The 13,953-nt window shown below is 39.2% G+C and overlaps 1 protein-coding gene across 1 annotated transcript in view; it reads left to right on the forward strand.

Moving 5' to 3' along the window:
- The first annotated feature begins 928 nt into the window (after nt 1–928).
- The window catches only part of LOC102192421 (contactin-associated protein-like 4), an 81,743-nt gene continuing 68,718 nt past the window's right edge, over nt 929–13,953 (forward strand). Inside the window, exons 1-2 of the mRNA XM_005740774.2 lie at nt 929–1,017; nt 1,705–1,768. Coding sequence (XP_005740831.2) covers nt 929–1,017; nt 1,705–1,768 — 153 coding nt within the window. The remainder of the gene's footprint in view (nt 1,018–1,704; nt 1,769–13,953) is intronic.

Consider the following 13,953-nt stretch of genomic DNA (forward strand, 5'->3'; position numbering starts at 1 on the left):
AGTGTTTTATCCTCAGTCACATTGACACAAAGGCATCTGCTGTGACGCTTGCACCTCTGATGAAGTCTCACAAGTGTCAGCTTTGTTTTTATACCAAGTTTACACTGAGTATGTAATTGCAGAGAAATATTCATCTGAATACGTTTGAATTAAATATTTTTAATATACAAGGTGTGAAGGCTTATTTTGACACTACATATACAAAGACAAATGATCATAATTATAATATTTCTGAGTCAAAATTAAATTGAATTGAATTAAATCAGGACCTTGTGAATCAGGATTGAATCAGTTGTAGAAATGATACCCAGCCCTACTGATAACTTACTGATAATCTCACTACAGATGAATACTAGCCAGGTTTTTCTAATCCTTATTATTTATTTTATTCAAGCACGTTTAAATATAGTGTGTACAACAATATTTTTTATTTACACACAGTAGTAGAAACTTGCTTGAGAGACAGAGAGTTAAATGTGCTTTAAAAACATAACATTTCTTAAATGTAAATGCAATGATGCAAATGATCTTGTGGATCTGTTTGTTGGTATGATGCTTCTTGAGTGGGGAATAGCATTTTAAAACAGAGGCGTTGCTCTGCAGCTGTGGAGATCAGCTGAAGAAATACTTTTGTGAAGCTCTGGCCTCAAAGCACAAAACACCAAACAGGATTTTTTTCCTTACTTGATTTACTCAGACAAACAGACAGCCCACTGGTGACTAGTTTAGAGGTAGACAGAGGATCAGAATAATTTATAAGACGAGACAAAACAGAAGAATACGCACCAGTTGCTTTGCCTTTATTCTCTGTTGATGCCATTTGTATTGGATGCTGATACTAGAAGGATAGCTGTGTGGTGTTTGTTTGTCCAGCATGAAAACCCAGCAGGGAATCTTGTGTTGGATGCTGATGTGAAGCTTCGACAAAATGAAGATTGTGGTTTGTTGTGGAGCGTTCTGCAGGGAGCAGGCTTCAGTGTTTTATCCTGACATCAAAGCTCTAAATCAGCTGGGAGGGTGAGATGGGTTTAATCTGGATCTGAATGATTTCCACCACCTGGGAAACAAAGAATCCGAGCATGGAAAAATTGTGCTACAGCCGAGGCTGTTGCCAATTTGTTTTCCTGTCTTACAAGTCAACAACTTTGCTCTGAAATGTTACTTAACTTTAGGTTAATGACAAATCAAGTTCTCTTTTCATTGTATTGCCTAAATGATGGTTTGAAAAGTGTAGAGATTTTGGCAAGTCATAGAGCAAAGGTGACAAGAAGTTAAAATGAGGTAATAGATGCAGACACCCCGACAGTTTGGAAAATCACCTGGAGATAGCGTTAATAAAATTTACTGGAGAACAAAGTGAAAAACGTAACGGGTTTAAAATCAAATCCAAATGGTAACACAACTCAAAAGAAGAAACATAAAGGCAACCAAGGATGGGTGAGCAGGTGGACAGCAAGGCTCACAGAGACAGGGGGAGGGAGACAAGATGATGTAGGGCTGACTGAGAAATAAAGGAAGGATAGAAGCAATTAGGATATCACAGGTGTGAATTACTTTCAAAATAAAATTCCTAATAAAAATTAGTACGGTTAGCACTGTTGCCTCACAGCAAGAAGGTCCTAAGTTTGACACCACCACCACCACCACTCCTTTCTGTGTTCTGAGTTTGCATGTTCTCCCCGTCTTTGTGTGGGTTCTGTCCAGGTCCCCTCAGTCCAAAGACATCCACTCAGTAACTGTTGGATCTAAACTGGCGATAGGTGTGAATGTGAGTGTGAATGGTCTATCTCTCCGTATTAGCCCTGCGTCGGATTGGCGAAATGTCCAGGGTATACACTGCAGTGTTCAAGATCACAGGCAGAAAAAGTAAAATAGGAACTAGAAACAGTGACTCTCAAGATGAAAGACAATCTAGAATGGGGAAAAAAAGATCTACCACCTTATATTTTTTATTTTCCTCAATGTGATTAAGTATATCAGTTTACCATTACCATAAAAAGACCAAACCTAAATTAGTAATGGATACCATTTACTTGCTACAGTTTCCCAAGTCTGCTATTGTTCTTTCTGGCACACTGTCACACTGCTACGACTTACTGGCATCCTTACATAGAGCATAATTTTGGTTAATGAACTGCCTGTGCTTTTCCTGTTATTGGCATGTTCTGAAAAAGGCCTTTTTTCCCCACTATGTTGTCCTTATTGGTGGTAGTGGAAGTGATGTCACTGACTTTTGACTGATTTGTGAAATAAAGACTGCAGGAGGTAAACAGCAATCAAAGGACTTTTTTTCAGTTTTTGTGGCCAGAGCTATTTGTGAGTTTATTCTGGGATGAAATTAGGGTGTAATTTGACCGGGTCTACACGTCCCTGCTTCTTCTAAAGGATTTTTTTTAAGCCCGGTGTGGATAAAAATGTATCCCCCTCTGATTTTAACACCCTGAAACACTCTGCAGTACAAAGACATTGACTTTCACTTCCAGAACTTGTGATCCTGTGACTGCAAACAGGACACTGTTGGGAGGATGATCTGTTTCCTATTCCATTCATCTTTGATTATGCCACCATTATACCACTGCTGTTTCAATGTGAAAACTACCACTAACTAAATAAAAGAAAAAAAGAATTTTGTATATCAGATTTTACAACAGACTCACAAAAAAAAATCCATCCATCCATTCGCTTCCGCTTATCCTTTTCAGGGTCGCAGGGGGCGCTGGAGCCTATCCCAGCTGTCATAGGGCGAGAGGCGGGGTACACCCTGGACAGGTCACCAGTCTGTCGCAGGGCCAACACACAGAGACAGACAACCAGTTGCACTCACATTCACTCCCGCATTCACACCTATGGGCAATTTAGATTGTTCAATTAACCTATCCCAACAAAAAAGAAATCCAAAACACAAAATAAAAACTTGAATGACTACCGACAACCAACCACATATTTGATTTTATAGACTACATCAGCTTCCCTACCGCCTTTTATTTCAACTTGTTAAATTGCAGTGCAATTTAACAGCAGTAAGGGTGCTGTTTGCAACATCCTGCTTTTTATGAAGGGCATCTCTGAAGAAGTGTTAAGGACATGGTTTGTTGGCTTGGCAAGTGATGAAGCAGCAGCTGTAATGAGCCAATAGAGAGAAGCACCCACATTTCTGTGTGTGGGAAGAATCCACCATAATCCCACTGTCATTCACTGCATCATTCATAGTTAGAACCTGTGGCCCCTGATGCTGTAAAACACATTAGAGTTGATATGATCTGTGCCTTAATGTAACCAAGTAGTTTTTTTTGCACAAACCTAACCAAATAAGAACTCTACATATTTGTCCTTTTTCATTCAATGTGGCGCCTTCTCCAGGGTCACAGCCTTGGTAATTATGCCAATAACTCCACGTCATCAATTTTAATCTATAATAGACATATATTTAATATTTACACTAACTCTTTAATGTTTAAAACTTCACTTTTGAATTCAAAGCTAAAGTACTTTCAGGACATGAGTGTGTTCTACTCGTTCAGTGCCAAAATGCAGACAGACTAACTTAACGATTTGTTTTGAGCACGGCTTAGAATTTAGCCAAGGAAAAGCCACTCTACATGCTAATAATTTATCAGTATTGCTCCCTCAAGCGGCCAGATTCTTGATTAATTAAAAATGATAATTAATGACAAATTCAGTGCCATGAACGTCAGGTCATACACGATACTCGTGGATCATAACTGTAAAAAATAATCAGTAAAAATCACGTCAAGTTGCAAAAACGCAGACATTAGGAGTAGGAGGGTAATGAATGGCCACTGTGCTGCTGATGGCTTCATAAATCAGGTTCAGCTGTCATTCTACTACTGCATTTTTCAAATCAAGTAGTGGCAGATCAGGAGAGCCGTGTGTGTCACATTTCCTTCCCAGCTGTATTAACGGTGCAAAGCCCACACGATCCCGGCTGTTTGCTGAGGAAATCGATGAATTAATGAACGCCTCCGTCTCATTTTCAACTCCTACTGCTGCTTCTGCGGCTGCTGATGCTGCAAAAACTCTGGCTGCTGTAGCTGTTCTCAGAGGAGCAGCTTCCCTTTCAGTTCATTTACTCACTAAATGAACAGAGATTATCAAAGCCCTGAAATACCTTTTACATATAAATGCATGTATTATTAAATTTGGGCTTTAACTTCAAAGACTTTTTGTTATTAGAGATGGCTGTAGCTCAGCAGGTATAGAGCAGGTGCTCTACTGCTTGACTACATCATTGATTTGCTTGGCTTGCTTGACTCCAGCAATGACAACAGTGGTTGCTAATGCTTAACTTTAAAACCTAGCCATAAACAGCTTGGAGACATTGTTGCTGGTGGTGATAGTCTTGAGCATATATCCAAAATGTACTGTGTAGAGTTATTTGTGGCCAGTGGTTTATGAAACTATTTCAGTGCACTGTTACATTTTTCTGTTTCTTCAGAGAATAAAGATCTAATGTATAACTTATTACTCTCATTTTTATTTTCATGTCTATTTAAGCTCAATTTATAACAGTATTTATAACAGTATGTTTGCACTGAAGCACCGCAGCAATTTCCTAATGTTGTAAACCCGCTCAACATTTGGCAATAAAACCCTTTCTGATTCTGATTACACAAACTTTCCATTTTCAAACAATGTCAGGCCTTTGTGTTCAAACAGGCAGAAATATAGGATATATGAAATACACGGGAACACATAGGTACATTTAAAATTTCTGTCTCTGCTCATTAAAAAAAACAACTGAAAAAATAGCTGATATAAATTTAAATGACGTCCCCTTTGTCTCTTTGTGAAACACGTAGTGTTCAAGCACTCTTGGCTTCTTGCACATGCTCGCTCTCTGCGCAGGTTTGAGTTCGTGATGAAATCAATGTGCAAATGCAGGACGAGCATATGCGTTACTGGATTCAGCCAGCCATTTTTTGCCACTTTGTGGGACTCAGTTGAGACGTGAAGTGTGCTTGGCAGACTTGCTGAACAAATAAAAACCACGTCTGAAATGACGATGTTATTGTTTGCCACATAGTTTTATCACACAAAAAGCTCAGCTAAGCAGTGATAAATGTGTTTATATGTTGTGTATCGCTTCAGAGCGATATACACATTCTTGTTTTTATATAGATGGCAGATTCTTTTGAAAGGTGGCACACTCAATATTTTTTGCAGTCACTGTATTTTTACATCTGGGTGCAGAAAAGCCTGAAAAGCTCTGGCAAGAGGCTCGTTGAAGATAAATGTCTGTCTTACCAAAACCTGTGGGATGAATCACTCACTATTCTGGGCTCCCCACCTCTCTGTTTAGATCTTCCTTCATTTTGATTTCCTGTTCTTACAGTTTATCGCTCATTTCTCACATAAGCCTCTTGTTTTATCCTTGTAGAATTTTTACCCCCCTTTCCCATCCATCTGCTTTCCGTGTTTTAAATGAGCTTCTTAGAAGTTGTCTCCTTTTCTTTGCAGTCTGTTTTCTGGTGTAGTCATTAGTTTCACTCCGTCTGCAGCCACATTTTCATCAGTAAAAACTAATTTCGTCAGCCACATCTTCTTGCCAAATGTTAATAGCAGTGTTCGTGTTCTTTTCTCGGGCAGCGCTGACAATTATCAGTAAAGCTGCTGCAATTATGCTGGAATAGACGTTAAGACTTATTGTGCCACTGTAATCACTTTCTCAGTGAATTTGATTTAAAATGCGAATTTAACTTTAATTGGAAGCCTGTTGTGTTTACGAATTGCCAACTAATCAAGTACTGATTTACGCCTGTCTCTGTGTGTGAGTGTGTGTGTGTTCATTGTTCAAAGTTCCAGTATTACACTTGAAGCTTGAGGGGAAATAGGCTGGAGTTTCCCTGCAGGAGATATCCAACGTTTCCCAGCCTGCTGCTGCTACATCGAGCCCATTAGCCCTTCTGTTCGTCTGACATGTCATCAGGCTGCTGAAATTACCATCCAGGCTTGCTATTCTCATGTAAATGATTAACCTTCATTCCAGGCCTGTCTTTCCCATTCAGCTCCCTGTCTGTCCGTAGTGTTGTCTGTTCACTGTGCTGCCTGTCTCTTAAGGTAACAGCTTGCCTCTTCCTCTGCCTGTCTCTCCTTTCAACTTTTGACTTTTCATTTTGCTCATGTCTATCTCTGTATGTTCCTGTCTGTCTTCTGTACCTGTCAGGTGGAATTTCGGTGCATTATTAATGATTCAGTGGTCCTTTCTTTGCTTATCCATCTATCTGCTTCTTATAGCTGTGCTTCTGTCCGCAGTGGCTTCATGTCAAGCTTGGTCTCCCTTCAGCAGTAAAGCAGAAGGGCAACTATGCAGCCTGAGCAGCTTTTCTCTTCATCTATTACATACACTCCTTAATGCTCTAGTAACGGGACAAATTGAGTTGGTTTCAGGTTTCAGTCCTTACAGGTTAACTGGATTCAGTTGGTATCAGGGATTAAGTGAGAGGACAAACCTGTCTCACATTAGTTGTATTAAGTCTTTGTTGAGAAGAATTTTCCAGAAAAAAACAAAGTCTTATACTATGTATGATTATTCGGGGACTTTCTGGGGAAAATTAGGATAAAGTTTTCTGGAAACCAATTTTCAATTTAATTTGCAGCCAATTAGGGAGAATAAAGATAATGGTCAGTTAGTTCAGCTGCTTTTAATGAACCCCAATTAACTGGTAGCATAACCCAGAAAGTTTTTAGTCAGTATACATTACGCTAACAGAAAGCACAAAAGATGAGTTAATTCACCAAGCATTTAATTGGGATTGCCTGTGCACTATAATACAATCCCTTACAACAGTGCCATGAATTCTACCTATAAATGGAGCCTGTATATTTGGCTTTTTTGACATTGTCCAAAAGCTGATAATTCTATAATCGAGTTTGCAGTGGGTGGTGGTTTGTATTTCTTTTCACTGCTATAATGCACTCTATTCAATAGGAGTCTCTCACCGTCTGAAATGGGGGCAAAAATATTCAGCTGGTGTTGTTCGTAACATGTAAATGACTTTTGACAGCTGCACAATTTAATCATCTGCCTTTCATGCAAGTCTTTCATCCTGTGGATGAGTGGAAACTGACAATATATCTCTCGCTTAGGTTCCAATAGGCTTGGGTAACATTCATTGTTTTCTTCCTAAGGCAGTGTTGTTGTCACAACACTATCCAGCTGTAATTGGCATTTTTGGCACAGCATCAGAAATCTCTGTCCAGAAGAGTGAAGCCTCAGCCTCTGAGGCCTCAGATAGGGAAAGGCTGGAGTGCCCATTGGGAATGAGTTACAGCCCCATGTGGAGAATTTTACATGTCTAGGCGTATTGTTTATGAGGTGTGAAGCTAGGAGAGGGTTATTAATAAATGGACTAGTGTAGCACCTGCACTAATGTTGGTGAGCTGTAGCTGTTGATTTACCAGTTGATCTCCATTCCTATCCCAACTTATGGTGACAACCTGTGGGTAGTGACTAAAGGATGCTTGTGGAAGACTGTGCCAGACGCTTGTGGTGGGATTTATTAGGAGAGTTTAGTCATTTAAGAAGAGGTCAAAATAGAGTGGCTACTCTTCCATGTCAAAAGAAGCGGTTTCGGTTTGGACATCATCTAGGTGAGGAGTTTTGAGTATAGAGATTGACAGACCACGTGACTTTCGTGCATTGCATGCCGGGAACTCGTGGCAAAACAGTCCAAGTACCGCATCAAATGCAAGCATTTGCAGCACCGCAAAACGTTCATTCTCCGGTTCCAATACCTTCTTGCTTGTTCTTTGTCCCCCAAAAAAGTTATGTAAAAAACGAAGGAGAACAATGCCGGTCCGTACAAAGACAGACTTGATGAAAAGTCAAAGAAAAGATACGAGGAAAAAATCAAAGGAGTGAAAGGTTTAGACCCGTACGAGCACACAGAGTGGACAAAAGATGTTAGCGTGCTGCCCAACTTTCACCACGCTCATATTTATAATTATACGGTTCTTGGAGTGAGTGCATACACTCATGAAGTTTAGTAACTTCAGGTCACTGCAACAAGCCCAGGTACAGTTTACCGACGGATGGGTACAGGACCTTGAAATGCACCATGTAGAACGAAAGACCATCGTACCTATCATAAGTTTACCAGTCTCACAAATCGTCTTCATAAATACACATTCGTTAACAGTTTATTAATAGGATCTTTAAGCTCAACGGTAATTAATTAGTAGTGGAAATAATTTCTGGTACGCATTACAGAAATGTAGCAGTGACAATAATACTGTATGCTGTAATCGTACTGGGCAATTGGTGATACAAAAAAACCCTGTTTCATCCTGTGAATAAAAGTATGTTTTTGTCATTGTACCATGGTAATAACAGAAGCGAAACACAATATTGTGTCAGGACAATTCACTATTTATGCACAATAAACAAAGGTGCATAGCGCGACAATTTCTGTTCAGCGCCAGACTTGCTTGTAACCTATATCACCAATTATGTTATGAAAAATGACGTATTAACTACAACAGAAGACTGACCTTTGTGGAAATGCTTGGAGCAGACTAACCTGTGAGCTGGAGTGTTCTGGGACATTATATTTGGTCTTTGAATGGCTGCAATCCAGGCCATCCGTCGCCTCTTTGTTACTTCGGAAACATGGCTCAAACAATTTCTCTTCAATGACGTAATCCGATAACAACCGATCTCTTTACCCGTCGGCTTCCCGTGGCTGTCATGTGACTGGCTATTGCAGTTAATAATACAACAGCTTCTTGCCATTTTTTTTGTGTCTTTTTATCGCTGTGTAACTGATTTCAATTGAAAGCCTGCGTGCGCTAGTACCTCTTGCCACGAGTTCCCAGAATCCTTTGTGGTTTCACCCCTGAATGACATCACATTTTCAATCTCTATATGCACCCAGGACAGCCTGGAAACACCTCAGTGTACACCTTGAAGACCAAAGCATGTGGCAATTAAGCAGGACAGCCACAGACACATCACTTAATAGCTGTACCTTTTGTCTATTAAAACATAATAAAATAATAATAAAAAAGTAAGATTTTTCAGTTTGAATGGGTAGTAAACTGTGTTTTTTTTTCACCTAAACTTAACCAAAAAGTTAGAAAAGAACAATGTAAGCAAAAAATAAAAATCCCATATGACTGAGACTCTTGTCTTCTGATTTAGGTCTACAATTATAGCATCTTCTGACCATCAACTTGTGGCAGAGCTGTTGTTTTGTGGGGAAGTGCAAAGTGCAAGTTCTCTGGTATCCATTTGATTAAATGAGTATTCCTAACAAGTACTTGTGAAGTGTATAAATGTGCAAAATGGAAAAATGTAAAATTCAATTCAATGTGTTGATTTTCTAGGACAGCAACTGTTGTGCTACAGCTGGTTTTACACTTTATGTCAAACTGTATCTTTGTATCATTGTTTCTTTAGGTGTTTGAACTGATTTATAATGCATGACTACATGAATACATAGATAGAAGTGAAGAACATTTCAGTGCTTTGAATCTCTGTTGGTTTGAATCAAGTTGAAAATAAGTACATATTTAAAAAACATATCCTGGTGTTGTTATGCTAGTTTTACCAATGGTTTGTATTCTGTTTGTACAGTTTACAGTGCTCCATCTTTTATGGAGACAGGGTTGTTTTATCTGACAGGACATAGTAAATCTTTGCAGCATCTCTTTGTCTCAGTTTCGTCTCTGATCTCTTTCTCTTTGCCTCCACAGCATTATCAACACGAGTAAAGGTCAGGAGTGTCTGCCCCTCACAGTTCTGCTGTCACTGGACATGTCTGAGTCAAGTGCTTATTAGCTTTGGCCTTTAGCTCTTTTAAGATCAGCTTCCAGCAGCCACAATACTAGTTCTTTTAGATTTCTGCTGGGCCAGGTGCCACACACATTTGGTTATTTTTGAACATATTAAAACCAAAATGATGAATGGTGGCACTAATGTTTACAACTGCCACATGTCTACAGTTGTACACTTGTAGGTTTCCCCCCTTGACTATTCATTTATCATGTATTCATTTATTTTCTTACATTTAGTATATTTTTAATTTACTTTTGAAAATGGCATGGGCTTGAATCACATGTGACATGTCTTGTGGAGATCTGGAAGTATGGTGAGTCTATAAAGCACATTTATTTAGAAATGACACTGTTCAGTGTCCTGGAAAAGCTTAGCAATGCCTGCATGCTGGAAGAAAGGCTTCAGTTGACTGATGAATGCAAATTCTGTCTCAGTTCTGGGAAAATTCTTGACAATTCAGTCAAACTGCTGGGCCATGAAAGTCTGCACACCCAAGCTAACTATCCTTTGTTGACTGTCAAGATGGCTTATGACCGTCTTGTTGTTGGTACTATGGGAATTTGGGCAGCCCAGACTGTAAATCCCAACTCACTGACTCTGCCTAGCAGTTCAATGGAAACAGCTTGTACACGGAACAGTTTAGCTCAGTACAGTAACGTGACAATTTGGAGTACCAAATGCATAATTACACATAATTATCATCAGTCAATAGAATCAAACTTTTTAATTGCACCATCATCTTAAAAATAAAGAAGTTGTCTGTGTCTTGAGCTCAAGTAATGCAAAGTAATGAGTAACTATGGTTAAACATGTTTCCAAAAATATTTAGGGTCAATTACAATAATCTCTGTTTTGTCTGATTTTAGGAGTTCATCCAGGTCTTTATGTTGGACAAGACAGTTTCTCTAATTGATTTCTGCCAGCTGCCTTTGTACGCAAGTGTAAGTGGGTGTAAATGTGCACCCAAATGCAGAAGGTCAGAGTTCAGAATACAAATAAGAAAAAAGTACACAAAGATTACAAGGGTCACTAGAAGCCAGAGGAGTCCAAGGAATGCACTACAGGAACAAACAAGAAACAAATGCGCAGACTACACAATGCAACACAGCAAAGAATAGATGCAAACTGAGGGCTTAAATACAAAATAGGTAATCAGGAAGATGGGACGCAGAAGGATAATTAGACTCCACTGAAACTAATCAAGGATGACAAAAAATAAAACCCCAGGAAAAAGACGCAGAAAATAACAGCTACTGTGTACCAGTAAAACAGGAAGTAACTTAACAGGACAACATCTGACACAGAGATGCAAATTTAACAAGAAACAGGGAAACTCAAGGAATTAAATATCTGACCATAAACAGAAATTTAATGACAAAAACTACAATTTAAAGACTAAACAGAGAATGTAATCATGAGGAAATTAGCCAGGGAATACCAGCTACATAAAAAGAAAACAAAACTCAAAAAGAAGAAGTCAAAACAGCAAAAAAACAAAACAAAGTCCAAGTATTAATATAAGAACTCAAAACTCGGGCAAAATAACTCAGGGTCCATGACAGAGAAAAGCTTTCTGGTGTTTAGAGTTACACATGGCATCCAACTGTGATTACTACCTCTACACCATCAAATGTGCAGAATTTCCTCCTCGATTTTCTTTATAATATTAGCAGTTGTGTACATTTAAAGCATCTCGTCATGTGGGACACCTGTTTACCTGCTCACATTGTGCAGATCTTTTCTGCTTGGCTGCAAAAATTTGGTCCACACAATCAAAAAAATAAATAATGAAACAATTAGATTTAAAGTGAGATACTGTTTATGGTAACTGTGATTAGTGTTACAATAATTCCATAGGAAATTAATGTGCATCATGACAAAGACCTCTGAAGTGATGAAAAGTGTGTGCGCGTGTGTGCTCAGTGGGGCTCGGGTCAGCACTCTCCACTTTCAGAATTGACCATCTGGTGTTTGAGCTCTGAGGCATCTCTTTGGCCTGACACAGCACTTTTGCACACTCGCACACAAACACAGATTCTGGCTTCTTCTTTCTCTCCTAACTGTTGTCACTGCATCAGAAAACACAGATACATTTAATTACGATAAACTGGTGTATTGCCAATCAATAGCTTACACCACCACCACTTACAGTGACAGTGTTTTGGAGAGAGACACAGTGCTGCTAGCCAAATGAAGAACAAAACTAAATGTGTATATAATATAATGTTTGAATAAAATAACTTTTTCAAAGCTCTGCCTTTTGTTTGGTTTGCTTTTCCTTTTTCAACCTATTGATCTAGAAAACATCTAATCAATATGCTACCACACCGCTCTTTATTGGTGATGTGTAATACGGAAAAGGAACCTGCACAGCTGCTGTAAAACTAATCAATGCTTGGCACCACAACCCTTTATTGATGATATTTTATATAGCAACGGATGCAGTCTTGCAGGCAAACTTAAAAACGAATCAATAGCTCACACCACAGCTTCTTAGCACTGCAATATTTGGGGACAGGATACAAATGGTCTGGCAACTCTTCAGTGTATAGAACCGCATCCTCTTATTGGCGATGCTTTTTCTGAGAAATGATAATAGAGACTTCACAGCAATGTGCGGTTGTTTGTAAAGGGCAAAATATCGTAGCAGTGAGGTTAAAAAAGACGCAAGACATTTTCAAGCTTGGATTGTACCCCCTATTGCGTGTGCAGCTGCCGAGAAGGCATTTAAAGACAGTGCTACACAAAGAGTAGTGCAATGGATGATAAGCCTGTTGGATTTGATTGATTTGATTCAGACAAAATATCTCAACCTCTGCATGGGTTACCGCTGGATTTTGTTAAGACATGCACATGCCTCTCAAGATGAACTGCATTAATTTTAGTGATAACGTCACTGTTACAGCCCTAGCAGGGCCTCCTCTTGAAATTGGCCTTGTGTGGGTGTGGTGTTCTCTCTCTGTCTCCGCCTCTCTTGCTCCTCTCACCCCTCTGTCCCTCTTTCACTCTGCCCTCTCTCCACGACGCACCTGCTGTTCATTACCCTCGTTTGGCACCTGGACCCAGCCAGCAATCACCTCTCGGAGATAATATGGGCTGGGGATGAACTGTGTGTGGGGTGGTTTTCCCTTCCCTTGCTCTACACTGTCTTTCTAGGTGTTGGAAAGGTCCCACTGCATATTTGTCCTGCCCGTGGTTTTATGTTGAGTGAGTAGACGGGCCTGTGGGCCCCGGAAGTGTCTCCCCGTGGTGAGGAGTTAAGTGGGAAGTGCCTCCTTTACTTGTTTGGTAGTTTTTTTCCTTCGTTGCTGCGACTGCTTCCTTTGCTTCTTTGGCATTATTGGTAAAACGGCTTTGCCAGCTCTTTAGGTTAAGATTATTTGTAATAAAGCCATATTATGTGCTGAACACCTCTGTCTGGTTTCCTTTTCATTCCGTTCTCATTTGTTACCGGTCCCCACACTCACACCCCTAGACCTCCTTCGTGGGGACGTCACAGTCACAAAATTTTGTAATAATAATGATAATAACTACGGTAATAGTAGCATCATTACACAGACAATTTAAACAAGCAAAATAAATATCACAATATTTAAAGATAAACACCTTCATTTGGAAATCATGGCATAGTTTAAAAAAATGTTATCATTATATTTTGTTTACATGCATAATGACTTATATAAATTTAAGGGTGGTTGTTGAGTAGCCTGCTAATGTTATTATTAGGTAATCAGCTTAAATAATTTAAGTAGATTTGGATGCTGGCCTTTTAGCTGGTGCACTAAATTGCAAGTATTATTTGAAACTATGTTATTTGCATAATGCTTTTTGTGAATTGTTTATTGCCCAAATCTTAATGCCTTTCTTATTAAGTCAGGGTGGAGCAATGACAACAGCTGCATTAGTTGTCATTTTCTATGTGTAAAGGTATGAGAAGTAACAATTAGTGTTACATTCACATTTGCAAACGTTAATATAAGCTTCTAACATAGCTCCTGCAGGTTTGCGTTCATTAAAGTGTTTCTTTGTTTGTTTGTTTTTAATTTTTGGTTTAGTTTGAAGCAGCAAGTTTTTCAGTTCAAGACGACACAATCACAATTTCCTCCTACGGAAGACAATAAAGTAACCTAATTGTAATTACATTTAATGGGTTTTTT

Source organism: Pundamilia nyererei, unplaced genomic scaffold (genome assembly GCF_000239375.1).
Source record: "Pundamilia nyererei isolate P.nyererei 1_Seehausen unplaced genomic scaffold, PunNye1.0 scaffold00103, whole genome shotgun sequence".
Classification (NCBI taxonomy): domain Eukaryota; kingdom Metazoa; phylum Chordata; class Actinopteri; order Cichliformes; family Cichlidae; genus Pundamilia; species Pundamilia nyererei.